Source organism: Acipenser ruthenus, chromosome 16 (assembly GCF_902713425.1).
Source record: "Acipenser ruthenus chromosome 16, fAciRut3.2 maternal haplotype, whole genome shotgun sequence".
NCBI classification, from domain to species: Eukaryota; Metazoa; Chordata; class Actinopteri; order Acipenseriformes; family Acipenseridae; genus Acipenser; species Acipenser ruthenus.
The window spans coordinates 11,054,252-11,076,379 of NC_081204.1; the positions used below are offsets into that span (position 1 = coordinate 11,054,252).

Consider the following 22,128-nt stretch of genomic DNA (forward strand, 5'->3'; position numbering starts at 1 on the left):
TAGACTGGTTGGATCCCATTCAGAAAAATGTTAGGAGATTTGTTTAACTTATCAACAAAAGGCCAAGTTTTATTGAAGGATAATTGCGGTAATAGGTGTTGAAGAAAGTAGAGAAAGTATATGGGATTAAAGTAGGCATAAAACGTGGTTGCAGAATTATACTGCGTGTTCTCCTAACATTTTGTCAGTGGACCTTTTTTTTTTTTTGCTTGTCCACTGGGATATCTTGGCAGCCTTCATTTTAGAAGTTGCAGTTTTAGATTTAGTCAATAATTGATGTGCTCTTGATAGTGTGGTGCAGGTTGTGTTCTGTACCAGGACACAACGCATCCCTGTGAAGGTTAGTTGAGGGCGGTCGTATTACATTACAGTGGAGCAAAAGATTAAAAACAATTCCATCTGTATCTCGATCCTGTAGCGCACAAACATAATTAAAGGGAAAGCAATGTTGAACAGATTTATGATGTTTCAGCTTCTGCCGCCTTCTATATTGAAAAAGAAAGCTAAAGAACAGAAGGCAAACTGTCAGGGAAGTAGCTTGAGTTGTTTACAGCTGAATATTGAAATAAGGCACATTAGTGTGTGTAAACATATACTGACTCGGCTTCAGTACCCTACAGCACTGCACACATTGAATACCAGCCTTTTTTGCTTGAAGTGGATTTTACTTGCTGTGTGTTGGATGTGTTGAAAGCGTGGAGTGGAATTCTTTCATTATATGTATGTAAGTAAGGGGCAGCCCAACTGAGTTGCCACATTTCATTTAAATGGTACAGTTCACCCCCTGACATCCTGTATTTACCTGGAGGCAAATCCACAAGTGACTTATAGTCCTCCTTGCCAGTTGTCAAGTTGTCTGCAAGCCGGTGCCCATTAGGAATGAGATTTGAAATCTCAGCTTCGCTGTCCTGAGTTAACAAGGAGCTGCATAGACTAAAACAGCAATAATGAGAGGTGGTGCAGTTTGAAGAAAAAAAATAAATAATAATAATAATGTACATTGCACAATCATTTGATTTCAGGACCACCAAAGCCCTCTGAAATAATAAAAGGTTGAACTCACAGGCGGAAAGTCTCCAGGCATCAGCAGAAACTTGGTAGTGCTTTGGAAGGACAAATGAAACGTTCTTTTTCTCAATTATTTAATTCTAATGTAGTTTTCGGTTATCGGCCCAAAGTCAGTGTTCCAAGATTAATGGAGGGCATGCGTTGTAGCTGTAGGCAGCTTTCCCTTTGACGTTTAGATTCATTTACACCATGCGTGTGGCCAATAAAACAGTGGGGTGTGTGTGTGTGTGTGTGTGTGTGTTGGGGGGGGGGGGGGGGTTGCCTTTGTCTCTCTGAGGGTGTGCTGCCCTCATTCAGTACGTAAGTCGGTATTGAAAAAATGTATCGAAATATGAGCCCAATTTCAATAACTGACTAATAAGTAAAGGCAGCTGGTGGTGACAAATGTGTAGCAATGTAGTAGATTTCTTGCATTAAATAACACCATAGCTTTCCATCCATAAAGTTCTTGGGTGTTTTGAGCAATGGTGTTGGTCTCTTTCAATGTGAAAAGGATTATGTGCCGGTATGTGTATTGAGAAGAGCCAAGGTTTTTAATTAATGGCAACTTTTAAATACATTTCATTCTGAAAATTTGATTAGAAAAATGCTTTAATGTTTGCACTTGCGTAAGTTGCAGATTCTGCAATCAAGGGCTTCAAGTGCTCCCTCCCCAATGATTTGTTTGGGAGCCAAAATGATTCGGTGAACTTGGACTAAAGTTACCTCGGGAGTAGAAATCTTAGTTCGCCAAGAACGGGGGTTACTGGGACCAAGGACTGTAGCGTGTGAATGTGATTCTCGCTGGCAGGTTCCATGGTTTATAGAAGATTTGACTTCTCACATGACCTCAGCCCTCTTCTGAGGATGCATGGGGGACTGATAGAACTGGAACTGACCCTCATGTACAGCTGTGTGAGATAGTGGAAACTGATAGAACACCATGGTATATAAACTATGACCTGTCTGTAAGAATGCCATAGTATATAAACTATGATCTGTGACAATCTATTTAAAACAATCTCATGTTAACTATACGTTTTAAATAACAGTGAGATCCATCGAGAACATGAGGTAATGCTTTGGTTTTAAAAATGTAAAACCATTGAAGGCAGTATCTAAATGTATTGTCCCTGAGTGTGCATTTGAAAGCAATAGAGTATTACTGTATGCAAAGACTCCAGATTTTGATTAAACAGCTGCTCATTTAAGCCAATAATGCACAAAAACACTATCAAACTTGTTCCAGTAACAACTAAATGTAACTAAATACTGAAAAAACCGTGCACTTGGGACTTCAATCAACCAGATGTAGATTTCTCAACGCATCATGTTTCAAATTATGATTTACAGTACTTCTAGATATAGGTATGTCTTTTGCTATCTGTATTTAACTATCTATCGATTAGTGATTGCAGAAAAAAGCATCCATATATCACTGTCTGTCTCTGTCCCCTGCTTTGTGCACCTGTGTGCATCTTAACATTGGGGCAACAGCTACTATTTGGAGTGGGGGCAGGATGCTGGTAAGCACACTAACTCTGTGGCTTCTGGCGCTGACAGCTTATAGATCTTTTGTTTCAGTTAAGCGCAGTTAAATGATTTGAATTGGTTAACCATTGTTGTAATTATGTGAACTTTTATACTGTAAACAAAAAATCTGATCGCTTCAATTTGATTAGGATTGCCCCTGGTTTTAATTGGGTACTCCAAGAGCTTCAAATGCAGTGTTTTTTGCAGGCCAAAAAGATTAGATTTAAATTGTCCCAGTGGGGATCCTACCATTGCAGAAAAGGATACCAGTATTCTAACAGAAATATAGTTCATGTTAAGTGTATTTATTAGATTGAAACTCACATCCCAGTAGGCTGATGCAGGGTCATATGACCAAAAATATTTTGCGCAAAAAGTCTATAGTCATGCTCAATACTCCCCTCTGATGCCGCTCCAGCATCACAGATTGCTCTTGAATAAATTAGTTTGAGTTTAATAAGTACAAGTTTTATATAAAACCAATATTGACTGCAGTTGCCTTTCAGTTGAAAGGATTAAATGCTCACTGGAAGCTTCAATTCTAATCAATATTTATATATATAGTGGAACACTGTAGTTTCAAAAGACTGAATAGCAGTGGCACATAAGAAAGTTTACAAACGAGAGGAGGCCATTAAGCCCATCTTGCTCGTTTGGTTGTTAGTAGCTTATTGATCCCAGAATCTCATCAAGCAGCTTCTTGAAAGATCCCAGGGTGTCAGCTTCAACAACATTAAGCACTAGTCATTTTAAAGTGTGTTTTGTAGCTTCTTCACCCACTCCTGAAGAACAACACATTATTGAAATGCACAGAGAGGTGGGGAGTGGAAACACTGCCCCAGAGGGAAAAGGGCAGGACAATGCAATTTCCACCTCAAATGGATGTTTATCTTCTGTTTCTGCTTTTTGAGTGTGCTAAACCAGCAGAAAAGGGCTCTCTGGACACATGACCCTTTCCAATTAGAGAGCCATTCTTGACAGTTACAGTAGATTGTAAACAGGAAGTAGGTGTCTCATTGTGTGGGTTTGGCTGAGGATGAAATTGGTAGAGGCATTCTTTAGAAAACCACAGACATTTTTAGCTTTCCCAGGGTTTTCTGTTTTTCCTGTCTCCCAAAAGAAGACAGATTACACCTCCTGTTAATGGGGGGCTGGCAAGTTTGTGGTTTATGTTGAATGCAATATGTACTGGAAGGAAGGGAATCTGGCTCCAGTGGGGGAGAGCCCAGATACTGTGTCCCAGGGCTGGATTTTGTAATTTTCCTTTTCCTTGTCCATAGTTTTAGTGCATGTGGCGGCACTTAAGGGATTTTTTTTTTTAAATTCACATTAAAACTAATTTTAAATAATTGCTGTTGACAAGGTTTATGAATTAGCTGGCTCTGTCAAACACAAACACACAGATTATCTTTCTGAATATATGCATTCTGAGATTTTCTCACATTGGGGGAAAAAAGTTAAGATCAAAGGTTCTTTGTTAATTGTTTGTTTATTTTTTCAGAGATAACCAGGCTTTATCTGAACAATTGTCAGCCTTGATTTTAAATAAAACTAAACATCAGATATTATCAGTTCAAAAGTTGAAGGTCATCTTCTCCTGTCTTCATTGTGTAGAATGGAAATACATACCTATGGGATGCCATTTCATGCACAATAAATCAGATCTAGATACTAATTATTTGTAGCGACATAAGCCGATTCCTAAGGGATAGAGGGTAACATGCACAGAAAAATTCCCAAACAAAAGAAAAATAACCTGGAAGAATAACAGGAGCAGCTGTTTGAAGTTAAAGAGCAGAGGCTGAGAGGGTAACAAGCTCCATGTTCACGCTCTGCAGAGACCGCCTCCTTCATGTTAATAAATCCCCGGAAGAGTTGGCAGGGGCACAGAACAATACGAATCGAAGACTTCTGCAAACTGCCTCAAATCCTGATGCTCGCACAGACCAGGTGCTTTCCTTTTTCAAAGCGAGATACGCAGGGTCTCGTCTGCATAATGAAGCACTGCCATTAGAAGCAGCTGGCTACAAATGACCCAGAAAGAGCTCGTTTTTTAATGCAGTGTGATTTCAAATACCAAATTCAGCGGCCACTGGCACACATTAGGAACCGTAGTGTACTTTGTAGATGTATTTGCTTCAGTCCAAGGAACATACCTTGAAGGAAGTTGGTGGTAGTTAATATTCATCCTAATGTCAGTAGGCTGCAGTGGCTTATTTACTACCTGTGTCTGCCAGGCAGCATTCAATTCATTATTAGACCTTGTATATGTCAATCTAGCTTCAAACTCGGTTAAAAGTGAGTTTTGGTGTGTGGGATTACAGTTGCATAGGGTGCAGATTGACCAGGTAGTTCAGGATTCAGTCCATTATAAAGAATATACACAGACTCAAATGATCTGATAAGGCAATGTGGCATTGCTTTAAAGCTTCAAAGGAAAAGCCACTCCAATGCAGTGTTAATCTGAAGGTTTCATGCGATCGACAAAATGCCCTCAAGTAGTGGCTGCCATTTAAAAGCAGTCTATGACACTCCACCTGACTGGTGAAATAAATAAAAGCATGAGCCAGTCTGGTTCATGCTTGGGTGAAAGCAGTTTAGGCCCATCTTGCACTAAGAGTTCTTCACAAAACACCATGGGGTGTTTTTGCACAGGAGCAATATTAGGCTTTCCTAGCTCATTTAATGGCGATTTAAAATAAGCTGCACTTGTTTATATATAGACTTCTAAGAGTAGTGAGTCACAGTCAATGGTCATTTTTACAATGAACACGCTGTTATTACACTCCTGCTTCTTACTGAACTTCCCTCTGCTGGTCAGAGAGGGGATTGCAGCCACATTACAAGTTTTGCAGTAAGTGTGGTAGGTTGTACTTTCAGATATTTGTTTCTTTTAGGAAAGCATTTTTTTCTCTGCTGCTGTTTGTATTTTGGTTTTACCTTTGTCTCAGATTAAATCCTTTTTATCCTGCCACAATAGAAGTTTCATGGTAGTGCTTTATTACCCTTTTTAATTATCACTGGATTACCTAATGTTGCAATAAGTTCGCCTATGACTAGTGCTAATATGGGTCTGCAATACCATCTGTAACTTAACTGCATTGCAGTACAACATTTTGATTTTCTTGAACAAAGAAAGAAATTGCTGGTACACTACACCTTGTCCGGAGTGATTTATCTCTTGAAGTTGTCATGTCACAACCTATGGTTTTGCCAACCGATGTTTGCAGAGGAAGTCAAACAGCTGTTCACAACCAACTGTTTCATGCGCAGGCACCGAGTCGTGCTCGTGAAGGAATGCCTTGGCAGGGGTAGGAATCTGCAGTATGTGCAGTTGGAGAGGGTGTCTACACAGAGGCCATGTTTCCAAGGGGAGGGGGGACTGTATTGCAGAAGAAACAAAGCCTGGCCTTGACCCGCTTTCCAGCAGCTGCTGTTCAAAGGAATTCCAGGGCTCTCAGTGTTATTATGGCTGTGTTCTTTGGGGTACAGCTGCTCCCCTTTTATACAGAGAGATGGTCCTCTCTAATGTGTGTCAAGTAGTGTGTTATCTTCCCCTTGATAACGCCTGTCCTTTTCAACATGCCCTGACATGTCCCTTGCAGATATTATACCAGGGTGAGGATCAACATTTTTAACATTCTTTTTCATATAATAAACTCGCCCTTTTGTAGTGCCCACATGTATTCTCCTGTCTTTTTTGCGCTGTCCTTCAATAGTTTTTTGTGCACTACAGCAATCCAGTTTGTATGAAAATATTAGAAAAGAAGGACTCTAATTCTCAAGCCGGCATTGCCTTGGTCAGATTTGGCTTCAGTAACAACAATTGTGTTTATAGCTACTATAAAACCATGAAAACACTGCCAGACTGGTCCTGAGGCCATTTACTTTTAGTCAATTAGATGTTTTAACATTGAAACGCACCCTGAATAAATTTGTAACATGCTTTAAAGTCACCTTAACAACTCCCCTTATTTTCTACAGTGTTCCATCACAGAGGGGGGAAAAAAAGAAACACACTGGTGCTTTTCAGTTTCTTATTAACTCCAGCGTTTTGTTTTTTTGACCTTCCCCTGAAGAAACTTGAAGCACCCCCTCCAGCACTTATTTGAGATATATTACATGCACATGCGAGGGTGACATGCTAGCTCCTTCCTGACTGCTCGACTCATTGGCTGAGACCAGGGTACCAGATGCCGATCAGTGGCCTGTGATACTCTAAGGAATAAGCCAGACAGGAATCGCACCTGATGTTAACTGACCTGCAGTGTCAGGGTTTTGGGGGAGGAGAACCAAGGACGAAATAGTCAACCTGCTTACTTGCATCGGTCTGGGTTTTTACTCTTTTCTACCATGGAACAGGTTCTATAGCATTATGGTCTTGGCTCCCATTTGCCCCATAATACCATTTAAACTAACACTTGTATTCTCGTTATAAGGCAGAAAATAAACAGCAACGTCTCTGACCTATGGCTCCCTAGCATTATAAAGGGTATTTAAGACATTTGAGATTCTTTTGGCATTGATACAATTATATTTTGGTGCTTTATAAAAGGTGATGGTTAATGGCTGTTAATACAGGCCAGTGCTACGAGAGATGTGAATTTTGAACCCAGAGGTTAAAGGCTAGTTATCCCGCTGCACCATCAATACAAATCTGACGAAAGTGAGGAGTTAATTTCCATTGCAATTGCACAATGAGTTTTAGGACAAGGAGTGTTCTCTTTATCAGTGGGCTGCAAACAGAAACACTTTTCTCATTGCTACACTAAAACACTCTTATATATCTTTCCAGTCAGAGGCAGTGCAGATCCAGAGCATCGCTTCCACTGATGCTTTGTGTCCAGAGAAAAGAAGCCCGGGAAGGGGTTAAAATCCGCAGGGATGCAGGCGCGTGTTTTTTGCAGATAAGTCTCCTGTCTTTGAAGTATCACGGCAGCACCGTAAACCCAGCTTTCCGCACCACTGCCAGATGGAGAGAATTAATCACCTCTGTGTGCAGATAAGGGTACACAGTAACAGGGGGAGGGGCGGAGGACTGAGCGGAATTTATTAGTTGGAAGTGGCTTGCACAGCGTTCCAAAGTCTCTGTGGCCTGTCATGATATATCTGTACATATTTTTGTTGTAGGCTCACCACATGCTAAGCATATAGACAATCAGTAGCTTGCAAGGCCACAGAATGCTTTCCAGGCACACTTGTTCTGGGCGATGGCTGTTGGTGAGGTCTGTCTTTTGAGCACACCTGTTTATTTTTCCCTCTCATCCACAGTTTTCTTTGCTGCAGTCCTACTTAAAACCTAGCTCTGGCTAAACTTTTTATAATCTGCCCTATTGTGCGAACTTTGTGTTTCCTCATCAGTGCAGTCTATATAGGCCAGCTTCGCAATGGTGCCAGGAATTTTTTACGACTTTGCATGGGAGACATGTAATAAAGGATCTGCCAAATGCAGGCTGGGTGTGTTCTAATAAAATGGTATGACAGAACCATGAAGACATTCTTTTAAAACTATTATGATAAATGTACATTTGAAACAGACCTGCAAAAGTTGGCAAACGTTCTTCCATCAACATGCAATTCCAATTAAAATAGCGATATAGACTAACCTGCTCATCAAGGCTCTAAAGTCCTTCCAGATTTTGCACACCACTGGCTTGAGACAGAACAGGCAAGTCTACTGGGGATGGGTGTGCAACCTTTTTTTGATAGGGTCTTTCCAGATGTAGGAAAAGGAGGAGGTGGTAATGTGACCTTGATCTGAATCATTGATCGGTGAACCCTACACTGGGTCACCTGATATAAAGCGGTGCCTGTGGCTGTAGCACCGTCTCACCCAGCAGGTGGGAGATTCGTGTTTTAAAGAAACCCAATGAGACTGAAGGAGATAAAATAGGGTAATGAGGTTTGGTGGTTGGTTTGGTGGTTCAGTGACTAACATTCCACTAAAAGTCTTTCTCAATGTCATCATACACCAGCCTATTATAAACCAGCTGTAATCGGGGAAAACATAAATACAAAGTAAATAAGTATGTATGACCAAGCTAAAGGTGCATTCATTAATTCAAGAAAGTGCCTTGTTTTGACGTAGTTTCAATACCCTACTGATTGACTCGTTGTGGGTTGGATTATCCTCTGCTATAGCAACCACAGGAGCACTGGGATTATTTTGAAAAACCTGTTTGTTTTTAAACCTGAAAGAAGTTGCTCTCCCAAGACTTGGGGGTACATTTTGAACCGCATTAATTCCATCTCACATCCAGGTGCCACTCCCGGCAACTCCTAGCCCTTCGAATTAGGATAAAGTTTCTGCAAAAGCACTTGGTCTGCCCTTGCTTTAAAAGATTCATTCAGGAGAGAGTGGTTTGTCATCTCCTATCACATCATTAGGAGTGATGTCTTGTTAACAGCCATGGAAGTGCCTTCCAGTGTTCTGAATAGCGAAATGGGGGTGGGGGTGGGGGTGGGGGTGGGGGGGGGGGGGGGGTGGGGGCATGTTTTTCAAGGGTTACATCTTGTTAAACCCCCACCTTAAAAATGCTGGATAAAGACTGAGAGATCAATATCCACAACACAATTACCACTGTGCTAAGTTGGCACCGTTTTGTTTGTGAAGCGATCAAGCAAGCAAGAAACCACTAACTGTAGCAGCTGTTAAATGAACCTTCTGGGTTATTCATTTGATTGTTTTAAATATCATCGTTAATATCATCAAAAAAGCGGTAAGTGGTAAATGTTTTGAGAATATGGCAGCAAGTCAACATTACACGTTTGACCGGTAAATGGTGAATACCGTTAGAGAATTGTACCATAGCACTGTAGGCCTCCTGACCTATATTTCCTGCTTGGGTGTGTGTTTTCGCTGTTTGGAACAGGAATGCACTCAGCTGTGTTTCAATGTGTATTTTACTCCAGAGAACCACCACCTTTCCTCTGCTATCTTTGCTGAGGAGGAAGACAATGACAGTTGACATTAGCAGAGTGTGCAAACATAAAGGCATTTCTCTCATCTCATACACACTCCAATACTGTGAGCATTCCCAGCAGCTCTACTGGGGAAGCTACAATAAGATTTTATTTTTCATTTTAATCCTTTTTTTTTTCTCATGTTCCAGGTATATCATTTATTTTTTTGTTTATTTTGTTTTATTTCAGCCTTGACCATATTGGTGGGTGTATATGATAGCAGCTGAAATAGTTGCAGTATCCTGAAGATGCAGAAGAACTGTGTTAAATACAGTAGTTATTAGTAGGATAATAACACAATGCTTTCCTAATGAACTGATAAAAATTGTTATATGTCTCACAGTTGGCTACTCTACCATGACTCAAAATGATAGTTTACAAAAAAATGTAATTCTGTGCTTTCTGATTGGTTTTATTTATATGAAAAAAGAATTGTAGGCAAATAACACCTTCCAATCTCCTTGTCTCTTTTAAGATTTGCAAAGAGGTTACGTATATTCCCTGTTCACCTTCCCACTTCAAAAAAGGGGCAAAAATCACTGGCTCCAAATGTCAATGAATTAAATTGGCTAAATTTACCAGGGACATTCTCAGGCAGTTGATTTACATTCTAGTATTATTATTATTATTATTATTATTATTATTATTATTTGCATTTCTTTTACAACTGTCAGGGAGTTCACTAGTGGGCCGACCCTCATTGACTGACGTTGCAATACTGGTTGATACTTTCTGCACTTCTTACTGCCACCAGCTCTTGGTACTAAAAGCCTTACTTGGCTATTGTTTTTTTTTTTTTTTTTTTTTTTTAAAGGAATTATATATTCTTCCCTCTGAGCCCAACAGGGCATGACAACCTATATCCAGATCAGATAATGCAGGAGAGTGAATTTACAAGCTGTCATTATGAGACATTTTATGACCAGAGTTATGAAAATAATCCGGAGCCGTCTTCCCTCAAAGGGCAAGGGTACAGCTGTACAACACCTGTTCTTATACTGAAGAGCCTGAGCGGTTTTTGACTCCAATACCAGGGGAAGGTTCAGTCTTATCTGCTTTTATGGCTGATAAGTATCTCATAAAACACAGTGATGTACCCTTGACACAGAACCACCCTTCGAGGTGTTAAATAATAGGATATGTAACCTATTTTATTAACTCAACATCTTGGACATAAAAGCCACTAAAAAAAATCCTGTTTTACAGTATTTAACTGCTTGGTGGTTCAGTGGTTAAAGAAAGGGGCTTGTTACCAGGAGGTTCACAGTTCAATCCCAGCTCAGCCACTGACTGACTGCGTGCGACCCTGAGCAAGTCACTTAACCACCTTGCGTGCCGTCCTTTGGATGGTAGGAATGTGGAGTAGTGGTTCGGGCTCTGGACTCTTGACCGGAGGGTCATGGGTTCAATCCCAGGTGGGGGGACACAGCTGCTGTACCCTTGAGCAAGGTACTTTACCTAGATTGCTCCAGTGAAAACCCAACTGTATAAATGGGTAATTGTATGTAAAAATAATGTGATATCTTGTAACAATTGTAAGTCGCCCTGCTAAGGGCGTCTGCTAAGAAATAAATAATAATAATAATTAATTATTATTAGAAGATAGATTTCCTGAAAGTAGTGTAAGGAGAAGAGTTTGATGTATGACGTAAGGGAAGAAGACATCCTTTTTAGCGGGTTTGTAGAAATGAGAGCAGGAACTTGCCTTATGGCATTTGGAGATTGGGAGTCCTCATCATCCATTAGCAAGCAAAGTGAAGCCAAAGAACATGTCTGTTTCATTTCAGATACATTAGAGAGCAGAGCAAAAAAGGAAGGGGGTTTAAGTATTACAAAACTCAACCCTTTGCTATGGTGTTCAGTAATTTAGGGATCTTGGCGCTTTAAAACAAATACATTAAATAAACAAACACATTGGTAGTTGACAACATTTGGTGCCAGATCGCTCTTTATTTGACAACAGTTGAATTAAACTGTATTTATTGTGCTTAATAGCTTCTGCGTTTACAATCATTCAGAGTGGTCCTTATTGCAGTTAATCAATGTTCTGCTCAGAAATTGCTTTTCCGTTCTAGTTGCCTGCCATATAGGAACGGAGTAACCAAGGGATAGATCAGCTAAATTCTCTTTTAAAGAGGAAAGCTAGCACTTTCTAGTGATTCTCCGCTTTTTTTAACCAGTTTTCTCACAACTTTGATTTGATCTCAGGTCTGCCAATCTTCTGTAGATTTTGTATTAAGATCTGTCAGTACTGGCAAAGAACTGGCATTGGCAATCTTGCACATTACATTGAGGAGACAGAATAAAATATGTGAACCATAAAGTGCTTTTTAGCATTACAATCCTGATTTTTGACAAAAATGGTAAACCTGTCCTTTTGCTCTTCCAGCTCCAAGTATGGTAAGTGCTTTCTTAATGAAATGCAATTTTTGGTTGTTTGGGAGAGAGTGGGAAGGGAGCGGTGGGGACTTTAATCTGCCTCAGTAGAGGATGCTACACAGCATCAGTGCTTCGATCGAATTAATCAACCCCTGATTGCTGTAAACAGACATCCATTTCCATTTCAATGAGCTGTGCAATTAAGGAACTCAAGTTGTTTGCTTACATCGGGAGGCATACTGTAGTTAAATCAAGTAAAGAGAGCTTGGTTTAAGAAGCGTCATGGCGTGGGGGGCTGAAATATATCAGGAACTGGAAAATGGGCAGATTTATCAACATATAAAAAATAGACATTACAGTCAGCACTCAGATATCCGTCACCCAGATACACGTCACTCGCGTTTTACCGCCCTTATATTAAGAATAAAATCAATATATATAAACAAATTAATGCACTTACCCGTCACACGCAGTTTCTGACACCAGTTTTCTGATACAAAGCCCATCTCTTCAATGTTGCAATTTATTTGAATATCCGTCAATGCCTGCGTGTTGTTGTTTTTTTCTAATCTCTCCAATGCCAAATCAATCTGTCTTATATTGTGCAGTCGCACAGGCCTTCCTCCAGTTTCACCTGATGAAAATGCAGCCAAAACAAAGCGAACGAGACAAGCTAGCTAATGTAACAGTTAATCATTAAACAGTTTTAGATACTGTGATGTATTTTTATTTTTTATCTGTGATCTTTTGTTGCTTTTGTGCATTTTCATTTGCAAGTGAACTGTGACATTAGGGCCTTATCGAGCACTATATTCTGCAATTTTGAATACTGACTTGGGATACTGTTTTAATTTTGGAAGTTTTTTTTTTTTTTAATCTTTTGGTTTTGTTAAATTGCATTGTCTTTTACGTTTTGCCCAGTTCTGTGCATAGATAACATTTTCATTTTGCTGTTAGATCATTAATGGGAAATTTACAATACATATGGATTTAAAAGTATGTACTGTATTAGTTAACATGTTGTCTCTAGTATTGGCAAGTGATATTTTCAGAATCGTATCGTTCTGAATTAAAATACTACTTCTGTTGAAAATATAGTACTGTACCAACAAAACCAATACAGTACATCTAAATGGAAGCCTACTTATTTTAAAACACAGTCCTTTCAGCTGTGTAATTTTGATCTTGTATCTTTTTTGTGTTCCCTGAAAAACGGACAAGGGTTGGAACGGGCCTAAATGAAATAATCAGATATGTGTCACACACGTTTAACCGTCACTGAAGTCCAAATTTTATAGGGTCGGCTATGCGAGTGCTGACCTGTAACAATATTTCATAACATACTTTGACATAAGTTGATTTAAATGACAAATGCAGCGTTACCCAAAGGCGAGACCTACTTTTGACTCGCGTTACAGAAGATGCATATTGTAGTTGAAAGTACAGTAGTCTCTTGTTAATCAGGAACCTATATAGATCAATAATTTGTTCCCAGAACTGATTCTGTACTTAGATTAGCTTTCATAAAAAAAAACCTTGGGGGGGTTGGGTGTGTTTCGAGGATGACAGTTTCTACTGTTTTACACAATTAGAATTGTGAGATTTTATGAGGCATGTTGTGGGTTATAGGTCAGTTACGACCACCAGTCCACATTCTTCTGTATATAGAACAACAAAAAAACTTAGTCCATTATACATTTCCTTTTCTGCTGCCTTTGTGAAAACAAAACGATTCTATGTGTTTTATTCAGATTGTATAATAGCGGTTTCTAAATGGATCAAATTCCACTTTGTGCAAATGCTGTAATGTATAGGGGAGAAGAATCTGTTTTGTCTGTTTCTATCAGTCCTTTGTATAGAACTACTTACACATATCTAGACATGCTTTATCTTCTCATTTTTATGTCCCTCTAGTCACTTCTGTCCTTTGGAAGATTATATATATGCAGCTCCTCTGTTATACTGAAATCACTGCCTGTAGTTTATTTTTCTCCCAGATGTTGTTTTAAGTGATAAATGGAATGGAAGACTGACATCCGTTCTCCTCCCTTCTCAAGGAAGGTAACTCTTCACTAGAACACAAGTTTAAAATTGAAAAAAATCTCTGCTCTATAAAATGGAAAAAGGGGCACTGCATGATGCAGTGAGGCTTAGCTTGTGCAAGTCATGTTACTGTTTTCTTTTTTTCACTGTAGATTTGGGTGACAGCCAGACAAAGTGGTATCTTAACGAGACACACAGCACTGGTTAAAGCTCTTGGCAAAGCAGCAAAAACAGTGAGAAAGTAGGCTATATAGTGTACTGAAAATCCTTTGGCGTTAAAACAGAATAATCTAAATATGAATGTACCATCAAACTTTTAAGCTTGGGCATTGCGGGGGAGTTATGAATTAATAATACATCAAAAATATATATTTTGGTAAGCCTTGCTCGCCACCCTCTCCAAAGTTATTCACAAAGTTGGGGAGGGAAAAAAGGCTGCTGCGTTTATGGGTATTAACAAACGGCAGTGAAGATGTCAATGTGTTGCTATGGAAACATCTTAAATCATAAGTCAATAACATAGCCACCTGTAGCCAAGCAGAATTGTAGCTTGATTCTAGGCCATCAGTAACCCATTACATTAGGGTTTAAGTGGCACAGTCTTCCTGTAACAAAAAATACTGGAAAAGAAGTTAAGCTTTGAGTGCAAACACTTTTATACTAATTGCTCCAATTATTGCCATTTATTTGTTAGACATTTGTTTTGTAAATGAAAACTTCAGTGCTAGTTTTTAAATCTGTTGTTTTTAATGTCGGTCTATCACTTTCTTGCTCTAAGGCCAATTCACAAAATGGTTTGTTCCAATATGAATTATGTGACCAAGGATCATTGAGCTTCAAAGTGTATAGAGTATTTGGTTACAGGAGGTCATGTCTTTTTACAAGGTGGATGTAACCTCTTTTTCAAATCCAATGCAGGGATAATATTACTACTGGCTTGGCTGTCGGTTATGTTGGTGCTGAATAAACCTCAACAGTTTTACCTACGAACTGCAACACATTACGGCAAGCCCTTTGACCTTTTCTAATGCTATTGGATCTTGTTGAGGTGGGATTGTGGTCTGATTAGTGGGTACACAGTTACATTTCTGGATTTAAGAGGCTTGCTTTATTCAATTAAGCATTGTTCCGATACTGGGGGATGTAGTCTCGCTCACTGAACTTTCTGTGAACTGGTGTGACTTGTTTTCTTCGGTCAAACAAAAGCTAGGGGCTGGAGCTTGTAGTTTCTTCTTTTTTATTAGTTTTTCTCAAATGCTTTTACCATGCAGCCTTCCATATGCACCAGTGGAGTCCTGAAGAAACCTAATGAGCATTTTACCTTGATCCCTGTTCTTTCAAAGTTTGAACAGTTAACTTGTTTTAGGATCAAGATTGTCTTTGGTATTTTATCCTTTAGCTGTGTTTTAAACAACTGAAAGTCTCATTTCCTTAACAGTTATAAATAAATAGGTCTTAGTCTTTATTACACAGGACCCTGAATGAAGGAAATCATTGTTAATCCCCTTGTTAAATGTACATCAGCTACTTTAAATCTGGAACACCTTTTTTTGTATGAGTGATGCTTTGTAGTTTAGTTGCCTTGGGTCAATCCCAGCCAAGTACTTCTTTTTCATTTCTTGGCACCCTCTCAGAACTCAGTCCCATTACCAGGAAAAGCCTTCATCTTCAGGGCATTTCTGCAAACCTGTAGTTCCGTCTTAAAGGGATATGTTTTAGGGTGTTAAACGTAACAATGCATTGTGAAACATACTAACCTGCATAAGCTGTTCTTTTTAAGATACAAAACAATGATCCGCCATGGTGTTGCTTATTATGATACACTGTATCAGTTTTTAATACAGATACACTGAGGGCCATAGACTACCCAGATTAGTATCTTGATTGCTCTAGGACAGATAACGGCACGCTCTTCTTTAAGTGAAGAAATTACTGTTTATGGGCCCCCGGTGCAAGAGACTGCCTGCCTGTTCATGAAATGTGGTCCTGGAAAACAGAATGAATAGAGTAATATGATATTGGTGAAAAGTAGTTAATTCACAATATTCTGATATATGTTTGTGTTCTGCCCTTACTGAATGGTGAACATTAAATATGTCTGCAGAATGCCTCTGTTCCCAAGTGGGCAGATGCGTGGCTTTACTGGAATTAGGTTTTGCATCCCAGCAGGCTATTTGGGTAAATTATTTTAAAATTAAATTATATTTGATTGCATGTGAATTATCATTTGCGGGTCAGTGGGTGGGGGGTGGGGAGTGGGGGGTAGAGCAATGACTAGGTGAGCTTAAGTCAGCAACAGTCTCAGCTGTGAATGAATGCCCAGCAAGTAAGCATGTGTGAGGTAATCACTTTGGCACTGGTACAGTATGTAAAGATATATAATTTAATTGGTATCTTTTATATTTGAACAATATAGTGCTCATCTTTTAGTTGTCAGTTTTCTTACTATACAATTTTGTACTATAGTATTCTGAGCTACAAGAGACCTCCCTAATCCGTGCAGACAGCATCACATGGCAACCAGTCACACTGGTGTAGATGCAGTAATGCACCGCACTGTAGAATGTGTGCTCATAAATCCCGACTGACACACACTGCCTGAGCACATCACGCAACTCTGCCTTTCCTCTGAAATGGGTCGGCTATAACCCCGGGACCGCCTGTCACTTGGACACACACATGGTTTGATTTTGGAGAAACAAAATCTGTACTCCTTCATCTGCTGTAGTGGGAGGGGGAAGCAGCACTTATGACTTCCTTATTGTTCCAGTAGGGGTCACTGTGGAGCAATATCTACAGTCTCCAAAGTTTTTGAATAGAATACTTCTAACCAAGCTATTATCAGCCCTCTATCGAAGAGTCCACTGTGGCACAGGGACCTGCAGCTTTTCTGTATTACAGAACAGATTCCAGGTCATTTAAAAATGAAGCTGTTATTTTAGGCACACATTTAGACACAAGTGTGTACTACATACATGCCAAATGGGGCTGTACAATAATATGGAAGGATCTAAAGTTTTAGGAGGGAAGATGAAAAGCTAGAAATGTTCTACAAAAACAGCCTTAAACTATATATTGGAGAGGAATGAGAGTTAAGCTTTTTAAATAGCCAGGCATAAAATATAAACTACTCTGCATGCCTACATGGTGGCTTGGTTTGGCTTTGATGCATTGTTTTTACCCCCCACTCTCTGATTTTACCACCAATCAGTGCTGTCAGTGTGTCGGGCGAATGCAGAGAGAGAGAGACTGAGAGAGAGCGAGAGAGAGAGAGACTCCTTTGATATCTGAAATGTTTTTTTAATGTAGTCTGAGTTAACGGAGCGCTCATGGAGTCTTAACAAGGAGATTACTGATGCCGGCACGCTCGTTTAGCAGTTGGTCTGCTATGACAGGGAATTATTATGGGGGACAACAATTTGGGACCTTGTTCGTCTCAGATAATTAGGAATTTTTGATTGATTACTTTAAAAGATTCTCATTTATTATTTAAATTGATTATTATTTAATGTTGCAGTCTCATGTGGCTTTGTATTGGCTTACATGGGACTCGAGTAATTTATTTTATTTTTTTTAAATGTTACCTCATAATCTTGTTTTGTAGAAGCTTAGACCTCAGGGTCGCTACCGCAAAGTCGATGTATTTTCTCACACTTACACACAAGTGGTACTTTTGATTTGGTGAAGTTGCAGTATCCCACAATATTTCTGTTTTAGGTTTTTTACACCATTGTAATTAATTGTTGAATGCTTTCTGATTCTTTCTTCTGTGTACACTTCACCCGTCTGCTGATGTACACAGTGCAGCCCTTAAGCATCCAATGTAGTTCAGTTATCTGAGGTAAAATTGTGTGTGTGTGTGTCTTATATATATATATATATATATATATATATATATATATATATATATATATATATATATATATATATATATAACCAATTAATGTTCAAAAACATAATGATTGGAAGTGGTGACTGAGGCAGGGGAGAATTTGATTTACTAAGGTTTTGGAAATATGTTCTGGCTGCCGCTTGCCAGCTCCCCTGACAGCGCATTTGAACTCAGTGGAACCTAAATGGATTGAAAACAAACACATTTCCAGAGTTTTTTCTTTGCACTTTATCTTCATTCTCCCTGCATTTTGTGTGTTTTAAAAATAGCCCAGGTTAGCAGGCTAGTAAAATAATCTCAATGCCTGGAAGCGGACGGGTGCCTTTAGACAGTCCGGATAATGAAATGTGAATTTCTGTAATGAAATCTCTGTCATTGTACAGCACAGGACCCTGTGGGAGGAGAGGGAACCTTCACACTTGCTAACAGGCTTTGAGTCACAGGAGTCTTGTTACTTTTGTTTGGGCTCTTAAGGCTTTAAAACCGTTCATACCTCTTAAGCACTTGGGCTAGTTTTAAACAGACAACTTTTCTTAATTTAAGGCTTTGAGAGCATTTTGATATGAACTTGGTGAAAATGTCAGCTTTTCTGACACTGGAAGCCCAGGGGGTGAACAGTTAAGGTACTGCTAGGGGTTAAACCTATTATTGAAATCTGGCCATGTACTCTCCTGACCCCTTCTGGAAGATGGAGGCTGGTGCATCCTTTATCTCACAGTGGCTGCTCAGAAGTGAGGAACTATGCTTGTTGTGGTATTTGGGTTAGAAAATGGAGGTTGTACTAATTTCACTTAAACCCAGAGGCAGGTTTCTCTCTTTTTTGACCTGCTTGTCTTAATCTGAAATATATTGCACCTTTTTAACAGTTAGCTCAAACGTTTGTACTTGGGTATGTAATATAGGGTGCTGGTTTTAAAATGGGCACAAAGTACAGCATGTTCTAGCAAACGCGTGTGTAAAATGTGCACTTGCTTTCAAATCAGGGCTTACAGAGCTCATCCTTATTGTTTCTTAACTTCTTTTTTTTATTATTATTCTAATGCTACTTCCTTTATGCAGTTATTTTACACCCCACAATGTACTTTTTTTTTAAGTGTTTTTGGGAATGAAAACCACATGGTATCCTTTTCTACTCTATAACTGAATTGAGAATGTACAAGCTATGTTTTAATGTTGGTTTGTGCCTGGCTTGTGTTTCCCCAGATTCTGGTGAACTCTGTGAACCAGGCCCAGCCCGCTTTGCTGTATGAGGACGTGGAGGTGAGCGAGGGGAACCCTATCCTGCGAGACCTCGTCTTCAGCCCGAACTATCAGTACATCTACACCATGACGGAGAAGCAGGTAAAATAGCGCCCCCCCCCCCCCCCCTTCCTTCCCCCCTATCATTTCACAGATTAATAATTCCATGGCTTCATTCAATTATGAGAGGGCCAGAAGGGCATATTGTTTGACCAAAGTAGCAGTAAATTGTATACATATTCAGTGAATTATTCTTTTTTGTATATAATTATTTATTTTTTAAATACATTTCTGTTCCAGATTTCATTAGTGTTCAAAGTTAAGGAAATATCATCTTGGGTCCTTTTGCCTTGTAATTTAGTTTAAATAAATATTTTAGACAGTTAAGATGGAAGGTTTTTCACAGTTGATCCTCAGTAGGGACAGCTTTTGGGGGGGGGGGATGACACATCTTTGGTCCTAAAATACCTTGCCTTCACAATTCATAAATGTGACCACCCCAGCCCTATTGTCCTAAAGGAAAGAACAGAAAAGCTTGATGTGCTCGACAACAGTGGCTGACTAATCTTGGTGATAAATTGCTTGTGGAAAGATGTGGGATTGTCATCAGTAGTGCCTATACCTTGCATCGCATGGGTCAACGAATAGGCATGAACCCCTCCCACCTCTGAGCTGCACAGCCTATCGGACTTGAACCTTGCCCTGAAGGATGAGAAATAGCATGATCATTCAATACCGGGCATCTTGGGTTAGTTAATATATCAAGTTGTTGACCGTGTCCAGTAGACTAGTCCGCCTCGATGTGCAGAATTACAAAAAGATTGGAAATGTGAGATTATGAGAGACAGGCAATAAGTACATACATGGGTGGATGGATCTACTGTGGTAAAAAATAACTAATTGGTGAATAATTGATTCAGAGAGAAACTGTAATTGCCATTGGGGACCTTTTTATAATTAATTAAAGCAAAATAATAATTAAAACATAACATATGGCAGTAATACAATTTACAATGTCATGGATCAATAAGTGATGCTTTATTTAGAAACAATGACAGGAGCTTGGGATATTGGGATATTTATGGAAATTCTGAGAATTTAACTGTTGGATAGCCTCATTTTAAACTATTAGCCTTGTGGTCAGGATGCTTGCTGCAAAACAGAACCTAGAAGCAGCCTCCTGGTGATGCCTTTATGTATTTTAGAAGTTGTTTGCAGTAAAGACAGACTTGCAGGCCGCCTTTTGGTAAGTCAGTGCTAAGGAATTCAACCAAACTTTATCAATAAAAGAAAAGAAGCATGTTTTCAGTTTTAGTTGGTACATTTCCCACAGGTATCTTGTTCATATATTCATCAGTTCTTGAGCGAGTGACTGAGGAGACTTGTCAAAAAAAGCACTCGGTATGATTGGCTTGTTCTTATTCCAGTGATCGAGCAGCTATTGAGCTGATTTGACCCTGTGCCCTGCAGGCTATACAGCAGGGTCAAAATGTAATTCAATGTATTAGAGTTAGAAGCGAGGTGAATATTTGCTGGGTATTTCCAGTGGAGCTGAATGAAAGGGGGTAGCTAACCCTTACCTACAGAGTTAAGGCCTCCCATTTTTTGTTATGAAGTTTTATTCATTTCCATAATGACCTCCTCCACCTCCCTAAGCAAATTCTGAAATTCATGGATTCATTTATTTATTTAACAGAAAGGCATTAAGTCCAAGCTTTTCCTTCCATTAAGCATACAATTATGTGAAGCCTGCATCAGAAACTCCAATACCAGAAACCACAAGACTCCTATATTCTAGAAATTAGAAGGACACAGCAGAACTCTATTAATTTTTCTCCAAAACCACAAATTGCAACCTAAATGTGAGTAGAAATTGAATGTGTTTTACAAAAAAAAGATACATTACAAAGTGGAATTCTTTGACTGCGATTTTTGCTGACTGCTTTCTGTATTATGTTGTTTTTATATTGGTTTAAAAACAAGCAAACTTTGCATTTCTGACAAGCTTTGCTGTGATCTGTTTTCGGTAATTCTTTAGGAAAGCAATCAATCATCTCTTTAAAAGGGAGTATTGTGCAATATGAATCTTCAAATACCAGCTCAAAGTCAGATTTTGACAGATTGAGAGCAACTTTGCAGCATCCGAAAACCAGAACTCTCTTGCATTAATGATGTAACATGCAGTTATAAATATATTGCACATGGTAGATTCAGAAAGTGACGACCTGAATATCAACAGCAATTTTCTTTCAGATTTTAGTAGAAAACAAAAAGTGATCTTGCTTTATAGTCGACAGGGAACATGTAATGCTTGCAAGTTAGAGATGATGAATACAATTTAAATAAATATATAAATGGCAACTACAGTTAATGTATTTGGTTTAGCCGGATATGCAACAGAGGCAAGACACAAACCACCCACTCCCCTAGCAAGCATCTAAACCACTGTACAAAAGAACCATGTGCAATTACATGAGTAGTTAGAGGTTTTAATCTACTTTATTTCCAGTGTTTAGAATCTTAAATGGCAGTGCATCACACAACACTGCCTGTAATTTATGGGAACACCCAAAATTAACTGTAATAACACTCTTTTGAAGCAAAGGTACATTTGTAGCAGTATAAACAAGAAATTACTTATTTTTGTTTTGCAGAAAGGAGAAGATGCATTATTATATAGAGTAGTTTCTTTCTAGTTGTATACCATTTTTAAAAGGTGTGTGTTTTTTTGTTTTGTTTCAAATTGCTTTTACATTTGCTTCAAAGCAGGGCCCTTGGTATTAGTCAAGAATAATGATTTTTAGAGTGTATACATTGTTGGTGACAGATTTATTTATTTATTTATATTTTCTTAAGGAAGTGTTTCAGTCCCTATCTTAAAAGTAGGAAAAGAGCTCTGGCCATCAGGTGCTACCAGTAGTCTATTATCCTAAGTGGTGGTAGTGTGTGGTGGTAGTGTATTGTGGCAGTGACAGTTGAAAATCATAAGACCTCACCAGACAGTCACTAGAAACAGACCATTACGAAGTCAC

The 22,128-nt window shown here is 39.1% G+C and overlaps 1 protein-coding gene across 2 annotated transcripts in view; it reads left to right on the forward strand.

The window, feature by feature from the left end:
* Positions 1-22,128, forward strand: part of LOC117963410 (plexin-A1) — a 197,925-nt gene that overhangs the window by 77,251 nt on the left and 98,546 nt on the right. For both annotated transcript variants that reach the window (XM_058988788.1, XM_058988789.1), the window contains exon 4: positions 19,061-19,198. In XM_058988788.1, the coding sequence (XP_058844771.1) occupies positions 19,061-19,198 (138 nt within the window). The remainder of the gene's footprint in view (positions 1-19,060; positions 19,199-22,128) is intronic.